A 14,478-nucleotide genomic window follows, 5' to 3' on the forward strand; every position below is an offset into this window, starting at 1 on the left:
TGTCAAATTGTATATTTTACTCATGTGTCACATTCATTATCCCCGATTAGTCCCAAATTAAACCCATTAGACTTTTTTCATAATTTATGTTAGGAATAAACTTTTATTCCTTCACAAACCTGTTTTTAGAAGAAAAAAAAAAGCACACAACTTCTCATGTTACTGAGAAACCACAAAGCCCTTTGTCCTGAGGAATTTCCCATGTTGGAAAACTTATACCTTTACCTTTGAGTATTACAAAGCACTGACTCTAAAGACTCCTTCCAGGAAAGCTAAAGAAACATATCCCTACAGAAAACTGTCTTAACAATTTTAAACATTTTAAATGTTTACATTTACATTTTAAATTTTAAAAAGTGTCAGAGAAATGAAAGATACAAAAACTAGTTCATTAATGTCCTTGAAATCCTTATCTGTGTCTGAAGTAGTAAAAATGCATCATCTAAGAGGTATTTCAGTTGGTGCAATAACAGACATGCTCGGGTAGACTTCTGAGACCTGTTAGCTTGTTAAAGAAATAGTAAAATACAGGACTTGTAGAGGCAGCATTAGAATAATATAAGGGGAAAGCATGAAAAAACTGAGTTGTTTTGTTAACTTCAGAAAACTGTAATACCTTCATGTAACATACTCTATATATCATTTTAAATTATGTTCATTTGAAGGCATGAGAAGTTAGAAAAATAATCACTTAATACCATAAACAAAAATTGTGTAACATGGTGTAACTAAGAAAGACAACACATACACAACCATGTTTTTAGTAAGTCTTTATGCTGTAAATGAGATCTGATTACACTTGACATACATTTATATCATATAACTTTGTATTCAGCAATTACACTTTACAAAAAAATATATTTATGTATAGAATATATACATTTTTGAACATTTCAAGTCAGTATAGATTCATATTTACACATTTGTACAAAGTGGCATGGACTTGAGTAGTGGTGGCAAGACGGATTTTTCATTTGCATTACTGATCTGGACCATTTTTAGGACCCTTTTTCTTTGGACCCTGGTTCAGACAATTCTTAGTACAATTAAGTACTGTTTTATCCTCCTACATTCCAGCTTTCTGGTTATAATTTCTGAGATTTTATGAATATTTAATATTTGACCATATTTGATGTGTGGAAAAAAAGCAGGGAACTTGGTTATAAGTAGGAACTGTGCAATATGATCACACATATGAGTGTAATCAAATACAGACTGCATGGTACTTCTTTCATCTTCAGTAAATTCTCATCTTGGTCAGGGTTGTAATGGCTCCAGAGCTCATCCTGTGAATGCTGGTCATGAGCCAGAAATACGACCCTGAATGGGATGCCGGTCAATAAAAGGGCACCATGTCCACACATTCACACTGAGTGGAAATTTAGAAGAATCAATTATTCTACCAGCAGGTTTTGAGAGGTTTAAGAAAATCCAGATGGACAATGGGATACCATGCAAAACTCCTAAAGTAAACTGAGTGATGTCTAGTACAGGAAGCATGGAAGCTGATGATTTCATGTTAATGCAAAAGTATAAATCTGGCCTTAGGGCCCATGCCATAATATATCCTTCAGTTTAAGAATTTAAAATATTCAAGGTCATTGGTTACAGTACCTGAATTGTCATTTGATGTGATGCAGATGACCTTAAAAAATATGGTCATGTCAGTGTTCTAACGCACTCAGTGTTTGTGCGTTCCTTTAAACCTGTAATCATTGTTCAAGTCTTTAAGCAGCATCAGAGCCAAGCGTATGCTGGTGGATCACCAATGGCAAATTTGTTAAGTCAATTAACTCAACCAGGACCCACTCCCGTAGACTCAGTTGCCTTGCAGTAACAGCTGCCAAAAGCTCCTCATGCATCAATGCGGAAGGAGAGAAGCTTCTCGGAGTGCATGTTGTTAAGGGTGCGCAGATCTGGCAGTTTGAGAAGCAGCTTGGTGAAACGAGAGACATCACCAGGGGCACTCTTGCTGACCAGTGTACGAAGGGCCTTAATCAGGCTGTCCTGGAGCATCTCCACTGACTTTACGTTTTCTATACCAGAGCGATCTGAACAAAAAGCAAGAATAAATTATTCGCACATATAATACTGCAAACACAACTAATTTATGAAATGGCTGATATGAAAATTCCCATTTTAAATTTTGATTGTTCACAAACTAAATAAAAGGCTAACCTGTAGAGACCAGCACCACAGCAGTGAAAAGACCAAGTTCCTCTGCGGAGAGCTCTAATGCACTGAGTTTCTCACTGAAGTCAAACATGGTTCCTAACAGCGCTCCCATTCCCATACTCTTCAAAGCTTCTAGGCTGTAGGTGGTGCCCGAAATAAAAGTGACAGTCTTCTCCTTGACGTTAAATAAGGATGCAAAACGTACCATCAACACCTATGAAAAGAACCGGGAATGGAAACAGACCAAGGTTAGTCACTGCTAAAGGTAGAGAATTATGTGTATATCAACAAATGTCTCCAGTGATGATTAATATTGATTTCTCCAAGCCAAACAAGGTTAGAGATAACCCAGAACTGTAACCTCAACTAAACAATTTATTTTACTGGAGACATAAAAATTGCAATGCATACCTTTTAAATGTCAAGGTTACCACTTATCAACATTTCCCAGATAAAGGTGCAGGCTTCCCAGCATAGACCTTATATAATCATGTATACAGTATATAGTCTACGGTTCATGGACATCAAGTTACATAAAACGCTGCCCTGCCTCTCTCTCACACGATCACTCAAATTTGTTGACAGTCAACTGGAGGAACGACTGTTTTAAGGTGTCTTTTTTTTTTTAAATATATATATATAATTCCAAATATAACCATAACTACAATTTGGGTTCTTCAACGCTGGGGGGCCATTAATACTATTCCTATATGAGTGTGATGGTTTTCACATTATAAATATGCTGGTGACAGTAAAACTAACCCAATGTGGGGATCAAGGATGTGAATCCTCACTCCATGAACTGCATTGTGTGTGTCTTTTGAACAGTTTATAAAAATAGGCTAGGAAACTGGCTTGCAGTATCTGAAGCACAAAACATCGCAACTGAAAGTGAGTGTTTTTGCATTCCTATATGACACTGCAACAAAACTTCCAAGAGCAATTTGAAGATGGATGGAACATTTAAGTCTAAATTTTAAAAGACTAGGAGCTCCTGGATGCCTTCTGCCTTCCAGTTTGTAATAACCCTAGTAGGGCATGGGCATGAGGCCAAAATAGTACATAGATTCACCAAGTATGATGCAATTCCGGCCTCCCAGCCTAAGGGACGCATGCATTTCCCAGACATCGGACATGTAAAACTTTGCCAATTAATTTATTTGACATTCAGGCCCAGCACCAGCCCAATATCAGTAAGCAGTAACCATGTGTGTGTGTGTGTGTGTGTGTGTGTGTGTGTGTGTGTGTGTGTGTGTGTTTTCTTATAAGGCAAGGTTTGTTTGATTAATTATTTATTTAAATCAACAAATAGTCAAGAGCTTACCTCAAAAGTGCCTGCTTTCAGCAAGGTGATTTGATCGTTCTGGGATAGAGTGCTGAAACCTGGGATATGCTTGGCAAACTCCACAACCTCACGCACAGCTGGTGTGAAGCTTAGAGAGAAATCTTCCCAAATTTCCTGTGGTGTCTTGTTAGGATCTGCCTGAGGATGCATGTTCATTGGACAAGCCTGGAAATAGTAAAGATGTTTTGCACTTGCTTTAGTTTACAGCGGGCTACAGAGTTTTTTGTGTTTTAGTGAGAAGGTTGATATTGTTCACAATTGACTAAGATCCTATTAGTTAGCAACATTAAACAGTTTGCTTTCGGAAGACTGTTTTTTTTTTTTGTCCAGACAACCACAGACTTACCAGCAGAATGTCTTTGCGGGTCTTCCATGGGCAGTTTTGCACCTGGATATTGTTGCTGTTCCCTTTTGCCTGCTGAGCCAAATACCAGCTACTGTTGGGGATGTATTGTCCATTGTTTTGGTGTGGGAGCCTCTGCTGCTGCTGGTTTGCGACTAATAAGGATTGAAGGTGTTGTTTATTATCTGGTTCAAAGCCATTGCCTTGTAGCTCTGCATTAGATTGATATATTATATCATGGCTATTCATATTGTAGCCAGAAGCAAAGCAGTTACTGTTGTGGATGTCCATCTCAACCCCGTTTTGAGACTGTAGTGCTGCACTTAGCTTATCGTGAGCATAGACAAAAGTCTCACGATGAGCTTTGGTAATGGCAGTGATGGTGCTGTCCAGGCCTGGACTAGGGCACAGAGGTGGAGAGGTGGCAATTCGAGGAGGGCTCTGAGCAGTTTGAGCAGAAGGCGATGTTGAAGCTGGTGGAAAGGGAGAAAGGGCTACAGGCACAGCAGAAGGCTGGGGCTGAGCAGCTACTGTCAGACCTGGGCAGGGCGATGAGGAAGATGATGATGAGGATGAGGATGTGCTGGTGTTGAGAGTAGCCAACTGAAATTCATTCTGCAGCTGGTTGTTCACCATGTTATTCATGGCACTCTGCATCTCAGCTAGCATGCGCTGTTTTTCACGCTTCGGGATGCGACCAAAACGGACAGCTGTAATTGAAAGATAATACAAAGGTTCTTTGCGCTTGTGTTTTTGCTGTAAGCCAAAGAAAATGTATTGTCAATGGAACTTACCATCACGAGACATGCCAACAGACAAACACTTCTTGAATCGGCACTGCTGACACCGATTGCGATTGATCCTCATAATTGTACACGTTTCGTTCTTCAGGCACTTTTTGTACTGGATATTCTGCTGGATGCTCCGACGAAAGAAGCCCTGCCAAAGGGGAAGTAAAAAAGGCATATTTTTCAAATTTAACACTCAATGTAGTCTATCAAGTGCCATATCACAATAACTATAATGACATTTTTACCTTGCAGCCTTCACAGGCATGGACACCATAATGAAAGCCTGACGCCACATCCCCACAGACTTTGCAGAGTAGCACCATTCCATTTAGCTCTTTTGTATATTCAAAGAAAAAAATAAAAAGCCGTTAGTCTCAGTCATAAACTGATCATCACTGAAAATTGTTGTTGAAAAAAAGTCTATGTTACTCACTTGTAAGAGTAGCAACCGATTTGTTGGGTGAGTTGTATGTGACACTGCTTTCATCACGACCCCTTGGGGACGCTCCTGAGCTTGATGAGCTCCCATCTTCACCACATGCTGAACTGCTGGAGCTACTGCTGCTGGTGTACATACGGGTAGAATCATGGGAACTGTTAGGTGAAGGTGGAAAAAATGACCCAAAGCATGGCTGTGTCAGGGACTGCAGACTGCTGTTGGAATTCTCGCTGTACATGGAAACTGGGCTGGTGCGGTTAGGAGACCCTCCACATGATCCGATGTAAGAGATTACTCCTCCTAGTAAATATAAGAGAGGAATACATTCAGAACTATGATAACAGTTTGCCTCTACTAAACGAAGAAGGCTAAAAACACAAAACATCTATGAGCAGTAATATCATGCTGTACAAGGGTTATGTTTATGACTGCACCTGGGACAGTGCCGAGCCGCATGACAAAACTTGTGTGTCACACTCTTGATTCATTTAAAGCATGATTCAGATGTACAACTCTGTCATAACATAATTAACATCATAGCACCATAATGATAGCTAAAGTCAGATTACTCTTAATAGGATACAAGCAAGACAGGGAAATCCAATTTAACACTCTGAAGTCAGGTTAAACCCAATGTTGAGGTTAACAAACAAATATGCCTTTTTTATTGTCATGTACTTCCTTCCCACCTTCACTCCCATTCTTTATGTAAAACTCATAATTAACGAGTCCTTATTAATTATTTTTGTATTTATTTACTTTAGTCTTCATTATAGTGTGTTTAAATTGATTTCGTGCTTTTGATTTGTTTAACCCATTAAATACTAAGAAGAGAATTTATTTATTTATTTTAGAGGCAAAATATCCCCAGATTTGATAACAACAACAACAACAACAACACGTGCAGGCACACGTGCTAAGCCAAATCCATCCCTATGGCTTATCTCTTAACTTTTACAGCAATCATTATCAACGACATCGAGCGCAATAAGTTACAAAATAACAACATAATTAAAAGACGAAACTTTGATGGAGCGACACTTCAAGTGAAACCAGTGGCAGTAACGCGCCTGCGTGTGATGTGCCCGAAGCGTCATGCGAGCACATCACTGTGCCACGTGCGCTTCTGAGACACACGGCCTCACAACGAGACCGGCTGTGTGGACAGCATTCCAACTGACTGCCATCATTAAAACTCTAAAATTTAAAGAAGCTTGTCTTCTTTGAATTTCTTGAGTATATCTAAGATATATTAAATGGTATTCTATTTAATAAGTGGATGTTGTGAAAAACGTTATGAATAAGGACAGTGTGTTAAAAAAAATCTTACTTTTAGTCAATATGGAAAAATAATAAATCATATGTATATATAAAATGTATATATGAATAATTATTTATATATGAATTTAACTATATTATATTTATATATGAATAATTATATATATATATATATAGATAGATAGATAGATAGATATGTATAAAATGTATATGTTAAGAATTATACACACATTTACACACACACACACACACACACACATTATATAAAACATCATTCTGACTGCCAGTTACATGAAGAGTTTATAAATATCTTCTACTGTTTGTCATCTATTTATCTATGTCACCAGTAGGAGGGGAGAAAACGTTGTTACGTTCTCTTGGATCGTTCCCATGTCCTACTTTTAAACCTAACGTGAGGTTATGAGGTGCAGCCCGCATCCCTGTGTTCTGTCGAATCAGAGCGCGCGCGCTGCTCACGTGGCTACTCCACAGTAGGCCTGGCTCAGCGGGGAGATTATGTAATGAGCGCGAGCGCGCCAATGGTCGAGGGAGGAGAGCCGGAGTGAAAACAAAGCGCACATGGCGCTCCATGTGAACACGCCTGGACACGCGTCGCTGCGCGCACCTCGAGCGTGCCCGTACACCTGACTTTTCTGTCCTGACCTAGTTCCTTAAACACGATGAGTACACTGTCTTACCGCGTGATCTCCTTGTTTGTTGGTAACAGAAATAATCGTTCTGTATTTACAGGAGCGATATGCATTAATCCGCAAAATTAACGATCCGCAGGCTATTCTCACAGTTTTACATTATTCACTATTATAATTCACTATTAAATCTGTTTATTTATTAAACAAAAAAAAAACATTAACTGCAATTATAAGCACGCATATCACCATCTATTATGTTTAGAAGACATTAAACGTACAATTTCATATGTCCAGCAGAAATCAACCCTGATAATAATTCTTTAACGTCTAGAAAACACGAATTCAAATGCACCTAAAACACATTCACAACTGATTCTTTAACCCTGCAGTGTTTCTTACCGGTGTTGTTGTTCGAGTCCATTGTCGTAGTCATTCTGATCTTCAGTCATACAGGTGTCGAAATGAAACCTGTAATCTAGACAAGCTATTCTTCGAACGCGTTATAGGCAATGCTTACATGCATGCACTTCGAAGAACATGAGTTAAAAAAAAAACAACAAAAAGAAACAACAAAAAACGATACACTGTCGGTTGTTTAGCCGACAGACTTTCCTACCCAGACCCTGGCTAAGATGATGAGACGCACTGAACTGATGTGCCGGTTTGCTGTCTGAGAGCTAAAGTAAGCGTGTGAGACTCCAGGACGCCTGTGCTTGTCACTCGATCGCAGTGTGTCGCTGTGACGCGCTCCGTCACGACGCGTGTTTTTGCTGAGGCTGGTGCGCGCAGGTGGGGCACTTCAGTGAGCCGCACGAGGCGCGAAATGTGTCCATGTGACCCGCTGAGGAGCCTCGTGGCCCAGTGACACACTTTCAGAGCACTTCACGAAAGTCCTTGGGTCTTCAGCTGGGGGATTTTTCCTTCTTGGATAGACCCTGCCTGGACTGTCTCACTGGCCATACACACACACACACGCGCGCGCGCGCGCACACACATCTGTTCTTATGCACAAATTATCCTCCACCACATTAGAGCTGAAAACTCTATTGGACACTGGACGTCCTCCACGACTGAAGCTGAAGATCCCGTGTACCCAATTACCCAAAGCATCAGTGGAACACAATAAGTTCTCCCCTGATAACATAATTGCTGTTGTACCATTCTTAGCACAAGGTGTGTGGCTCTGTGACATAAAGAACGGCATGTATGCACATGCCAAATGGAAACAGACATTTATACATTTTATGATTAAATGTATGCACCAAAATGAGTTACTTTTTTGAGGAAGTATGGTTCAGCTATTAATTAAGTCTTCTTGCAGAATGCCCAGGTCAACCAGGCCGAAGTGTTTCAAGATTGCTGGTTGTTTGTCTTTGGGACAGTTCATCCTTATATTGCCTAATACGAGGACCCTTTAAAAATTAAGAGAAATCTTTGGAATTGTCACCTTTATGCATGCTTAGAGTTGAATATATATTTCAATCTGAAAAGAAGGAAACAACTAGGATCCCTAATAACAGCAACAAATGTTGGTCCATACATTAATTATATCACCAAACTATGGGTGCCTATTTACTTCTTACATTTTGTGTAACTACAGCATGAAAGATCATTTGCTCTTCTGGGCTTACTGGGCTTTTGGAACATTGTGTTTAAGCCCTAATAACAACAACACATATTGGTCCATATATTATATGATAAAACTATGGGTGTCTATTTACTTCTTATATTTTTTGTGTAACCACAGAAGGAAAGATCTTTAGTTCCTCTGAGCTTACTGGGATTTTGGAACATTGTGTTCAAACTTCACGACTTGCAAGTTTGGCATTAATTTGCATATAGAGTTTGTGTTAATAGTCCTCCACCCTTCACTGTTAGTAAATTTATGGCAGTTATAACGCTCATGGGTGGAGTGCAATGCCATACTACACTGTGGTATGTATTTCTGTATCACTGCTGTGCTAAATATGGTCTATTTCCATTGAGTCTTAGAGTAGAGGGAAGCTGACAAATTATGCAACAGATGGCACAATGGCACAATGTTTTGTATCACTGCTATTTGTCTGACATGTCTTAGGTTTCAGACATGGAGCGTTAAAGAGGTTTATGTCTATAGTAATCCTTAATAATCATTTTGCAACTAACCAGATAAGACATCTTCTTGGGATAGACTTCAGACTCACCACCAAGATAAATATTATGAATGAATTAATAAAAATCTAAAAGCTAAATTAGGGAATCTGATTTAATTCTACTTCAGCAGAGGACATAGAATTCCTTTTTATAAGAAAATTCAACAGAGAACTCACTTACATAGCCATGTTTCGAATATGATACACTAACCCTATGAAACATTTCCAGGAAAATCACTTCAGCCTAATGGAGACTATACAAACATGGCCCGAAGACATTTACTTATCTTAAATGTCAAGGTTCAAGGTAGTTTGAACCTGACCTGACCTTCAAAAGAATTTTAAGGAAAGTTTTGACAACTGTTTCATATGCACTAAGTGTAATCTGTACGATACAGAATATAGGGAAAAGAAAATGAGAGAAAAAAAAGTTGTCACTGTGGAATATGAGTCTTTAAAAGTATTGGTTATCCATTTCCAGCTTTTTATTTTTAGTCTACATACTTTTAGTCTGCACTTTCAAATGATGACTGTAAAAGGTTGGCAGTGTACTTAAAGAGTCCGCTTTCTTAAAATAATTCATTTTTGAAAGGAAGCGCCATAAATGCAGTGTACAATCAGATAAATTCAGCTTAACTTAATATGTTGTGAGCTATTGTCTCCTAAAATAAAAACTGAGCAAATGCCCTAAATAGCAGGGTTTTGTAAGACTGGCTCACTGTGTTCACTGATGTACTCTGTTTGGCATCAGCCCATGTCCGGGAACTGCATTTAAAAAAAAAAAATAGCAGGTCCTGCAGGCAAAATGTCTGTAAATGTTAAATCACCTGGGCTGTGAAAACAAAACGGAGAAAAAAAGAAACTTTACATTTCAAGACAAATATGGTCAAGTTTGAATGTGTAAATACCAGCAATTAACATTATCATCAACTATCAGGTTCATCCTTTATAATTAATATGCGTTGTGTCTCTTTCACCCTCCAGTGCTTGAACCAAATAGCACAGAGATTAGAGTCTCTGAAGGTACATTTGTGTTTATTCATGTTCTGCAGAACACATGGGAATTTATTAGAATACAGTGACAGTAGTCACTTTGTGTCTTGATGTGTTTCAAAACATTTCATATACTTTAGGGCTGGGTTTTTTTTTGGGCCAGTTTAGACCGCCTCAAAATACTCAAAGGTCCTTCATCAAAATATTGTTTTAGCTCTCCAATATTTTGAATTTAATTTTAGTGTAATAACTATAGACAGCACAGTGGCAATTCTCGCCTCCGGTTTATGTGCATGGGGCTTGCATGCTCTCCCTGTGTTGGTGGGTTTCCTGCAGGTACTCCCACAGTCCAAAGACATGCAGATTAGGCCAAGTGGCATTCCCAAATTGCCCGGAGTGTGTGGATGAGCGTCTGAGTGTGTGTATGTGTGCATACGTGTGCATGACCTGCAATGGATTGGCACCCCGTCTAAAGTGTACCCTACCTCGTGCACTAAGTCTCCTTGGATAGACACCAGGCCCCCTGCAACTCTGTATACAGGATAAACTAGTATACAAGGAATGAGAGTGAGAGAATGTAATAACTATAACAGGGCATCAACATGCAGCAGTCATTGCAAAGCATGCAATGATATTTGTAAATTTGTGTTTATTTTCAGAAATAAATGATACAAAAGGCTTTCCATGGCTAGTGGTTGAAAGCATTACCACTAATTAGCTCTAATAATGTTCTGTACCCTGTTTGTTTACTACAACAGCGGAAGACCACACTGGGTTCCACTCCAGTCAGCCAAGAACAGGAATTTGGTTCTAATGTGGGCACTGGTTCACAGAAACTGGGCAATAGCCTCGCATTCTTGTTCTTGGCTGACAGAAGTGAAACTCAATGTGGTCATCTGCTTCATAGTAAACCAAAAGGGTACAGAACATGTTTTAGCCCATCTAACTAAATGCTGAGATGTTTACCCCGGTCTGCTCACTCCAGTTGTAAAGAGTGTTTGTTTGTAACTTACTATAATTCTTGACCAGTCTGGTAATTCTCCTCTCTCATGTTTTCTTGTTATTTTTGTTTGTTTTTTCCAATAAATTGTAAACAGTAAAAATGGTTGTGTATGAAAATCCCAGGAGCTCACCATAATCTGAAATACTCAAACCATCCCATCTGGCACCAACAATCATCCAATAGTTAAAGTAACAGAGTCCACTTTATTCCCAGTTCTGCTGTTTAATGTGAACATGAACTGAATTTCCTCACCTATAACTCCATGATTTTATGCCTTGTGCTGTCTGAATAGTTGCATAACTGCATAAATGAGCAGGTGGAAAGGTGTTGCCATTAAAGGCACAGTTAGTGTATTTGACAGTTTGTCTTATAATCTAAATGTGTACAATAATATTTTGCTTTGAGCTGGATTTAAGCTGGATTCCATGGGAGTCCCCATAACAAAGCTGAGGATCATGGATCTGGACATTTTCCATGCCAGTTTACTGCATCTGCTATTTGGACATAGTGGAAATCTATAGCATCTGAACGAAAGTTAATTTTGGCTGTTGTGTTTTCCCCATATACTTTCTAATAAGAGGTGAGTGAATAAACTCTCTGTGATGTCACCCACAGGTTTTCGGAAGAGCCATTTTGAAACTTAAGTGTGGGAGACCTCGGCAGGAGTTGACTCCATTCAAATTGGCCATGTCCCTAATTGTACATAAGTTTATAGCTTAATTTAATTTTAACCAGCGGGTTTCATAAAAATTCACTAAATATAGGTACAAAGAATGGGAACTCTACATGGGAACCACAGCTTTTTTTGCAAAAAAAAAAGATGCAAACATGTTTATTTATGTTGCAAAGTTAGACATATTAACATGGGGGCATCTGTGTGGATTTGGAACCTAGAGGTCATTAGTTGCTGAATTGTTCTCATTGGACCCATTTTTTAGAACCGAAGGTTACCCCTTGGTTTTGCCTTTTTAAAAGCTTTTAAGTAAATGTTAAACACCTTTTCATCTGAACATTAATGAAAACCATTATGTACATGCAGAGAATGGTCATGTGTATTGCAGAGCTCTTCAACTCCAGTCCTGGAAGGTCAGTGTCCAGCACAGTTTGATATTCTGCTGCTTAATTACCAGGTTCAGTGTGTGTTGTTCTGTGTTGTCTGAAACCAGGAGTTCAGAAAAGTTCAGAAAGTTTTTTTTTTCTCACCTGATAACAGTTCTTACAGTTATTGCGTATTCTCCAGTGGATAATCACACCTTAATTATTTTTTTAATTTCCACTAAAACGTTGTGATACATTGTGATACGTTTTGCTGTAAAAGGCACTATACAAAGAACAACTGAATTAGACAATTAGTCAAATGAACTTAGTTAAGTAGAAGTATATTATGTAGTTATTATTGACAGTTTTCTTTATCTCCTCTCTCTCTCTCTCTCTCTCTCTCTCTCTCACACACACACACACACCCACACATTTCCCTTACAAGTACACAAAGTACTGTAGTTTATTCATTCCAGGAAATGTTATGCATTTTCTGAACACACGTTTGTTGAAGCATCCGATTAGCCGGGTTAATATTAACACATCAGCTGTTAATATTAAATCTACTGCAATCACACTACACGTGCTTACGTTTTTTTCCTAGAAAGCAATACATTCTAAAGAACATGTAGGGAAATTTGACCCTATTAGTAGTTTCATAAATAAAAAACAATTTTCCATCTCATTTCATCATTGTGAGATATTTTATAATGATTTCAATCTGCTGGAATTATTGCACTTTGGGACTCTCTGTGTTTAGAACATTTGTTGATGTCCACTCTTTAAAGTGTGTCAAGGCTGTAAGAAATAAACTGATATTGGGCAATGTAAGTGCTAAATTTCTCCTCACGTTATAAGACACGTTATGTGATTACATCCAGCAAGAGGAGCATGAGTCTTTGAAAAAATGTCACATAATACAGGCTTGAGCCTGCTTTCCCGGGAACTCCTTACTGTACTGTGGCGAGGTTTCTGAATCACTTCCGGAATACAACAATATTTTTAAGGAGTTTTCTTTATGTGGTCCAGCCAAATGTCTCCCCAAGGTCACACATGCCAAATATCCCTATTATTGTTAGGACATTTGGTCCACCAAGATATAAAAGTAGGCTATGCATACATGCACGCACACACATGCACGCACACACGGGTTATATGCAAATTATGACCTGTAAAACTATGACCTGTAAAATAATATAGTACGTGGCACGAGTCAGCCCTCATGAGCAGGGAAGGCAGCTTCTCGAGCTGGGAGTGTACATTAATGCAGAGACCAGCTAATGTCCTGTACTTTGGTCTTTACATTAGTGTGCTTCTTTGTTCCACCCCTGAAAAAATGTAGGATGATAAACATACCTAACTAAAAATAATATTCTATGATTTTCCCCTTATTGTGAATAGCAAAAGCACAGGGTAGAATTAAAAGCTGAAAAAAATAATTATGGTATAACATGAACTGCCTCGTGACCTAATGTGGGTGTGATAGAGATTCCAGACAAAATAATCTAATGAGTTATAAACTATGGATCAGGTTAATTTCCTTTGCCAAATGCATAAGCAAGCTGTAATAAACACGCAAATAGCAAAGTGTCCCTTTAAATATACTATATACATAATCGACAGGCTACAATACAAACGTACAGATCATAAAGGGAGATTAGAGATCCGTTATACGTATACAGAGCTCTCATCCCTTTGCCCTGCATGCAGTTGCAGCTCCTCGTGCGACATGTGAGCTCTGCACCGAAAACAGCTGCGCGCGTGCCATGAAATGTGGCGTCACGTCGTTCTGCGGCTGCGCGCGCTCTCACCAGGCTCGGCCACGTGACAGAGAGCGGCTAAACACTGCACGCTCGTTGTGGAGCACGACTGTGGGCGGGATCCTCAATGTTGGCCCGAAAACACAAAGCAGTCATGCATGTAAACAATAACGAAAGTGGACTCCATGTTAAATTAAACTCATCTCCTGTAATACTGAACTTCCAGCCTCATAACACACAGCATGACTGCAGATCAATTCCTGCAATCTGATTATCACCCAAATGAGGATGGGTTCCCTTCTGGTTACTCTCAAAAATTCTTCCTGTTGCCATCTCAGGGAGGTTCTTGTTTATTATTATTTTGATTTATACGTATTTCCTCACACTTTTTAACCTCATTTCTATATATATATATTTTTTTATTCTTTAAAGCTGCATTGCAACAATACCCACTGTTAGAAGCGGTATGTAAATAAGATTGAACTGAATTGAATAAAACACTGTGGAAAAGTTTCATTACAGATCAGTGAC

General features: G+C 38.9%; 1 protein-coding gene across 1 annotated transcript; it reads right to left on the bottom strand.

The window, feature by feature from the left end:
* Positions 1-783: 783 nt before the first annotated feature.
* nr1d1 (nuclear receptor subfamily 1, group d, member 1) lies at positions 784-7,759 on the bottom strand. Its single transcript, XM_053515400.1, has 8 exons — positions 7,421-7,759; positions 5,088-5,393; positions 4,900-4,988; positions 4,658-4,802; positions 3,867-4,573; positions 3,500-3,685; positions 2,179-2,389; positions 784-2,051 (listed from the first exon to the last, which is right to left on the bottom strand). The coding sequence occupies exons 1-8, from the start codon at positions 7,452-7,454 to the stop codon at positions 1,855-1,857; spliced, it is 1,875 nt and encodes a 624-aa protein (XP_053371375.1). The 5' UTR covers positions 7,455-7,759; the 3' UTR covers positions 784-1,854.
* Positions 7,760-14,478: the final 6,719 nt, after the last annotated feature.

The sequence above is a fragment of the Clarias gariepinus genome, chromosome 16, assembly GCF_024256425.1.
Source record: "Clarias gariepinus isolate MV-2021 ecotype Netherlands chromosome 16, CGAR_prim_01v2, whole genome shotgun sequence".
Lineage (NCBI taxonomy): Eukaryota > Metazoa > Chordata > Actinopteri > Siluriformes > Clariidae > Clarias > Clarias gariepinus.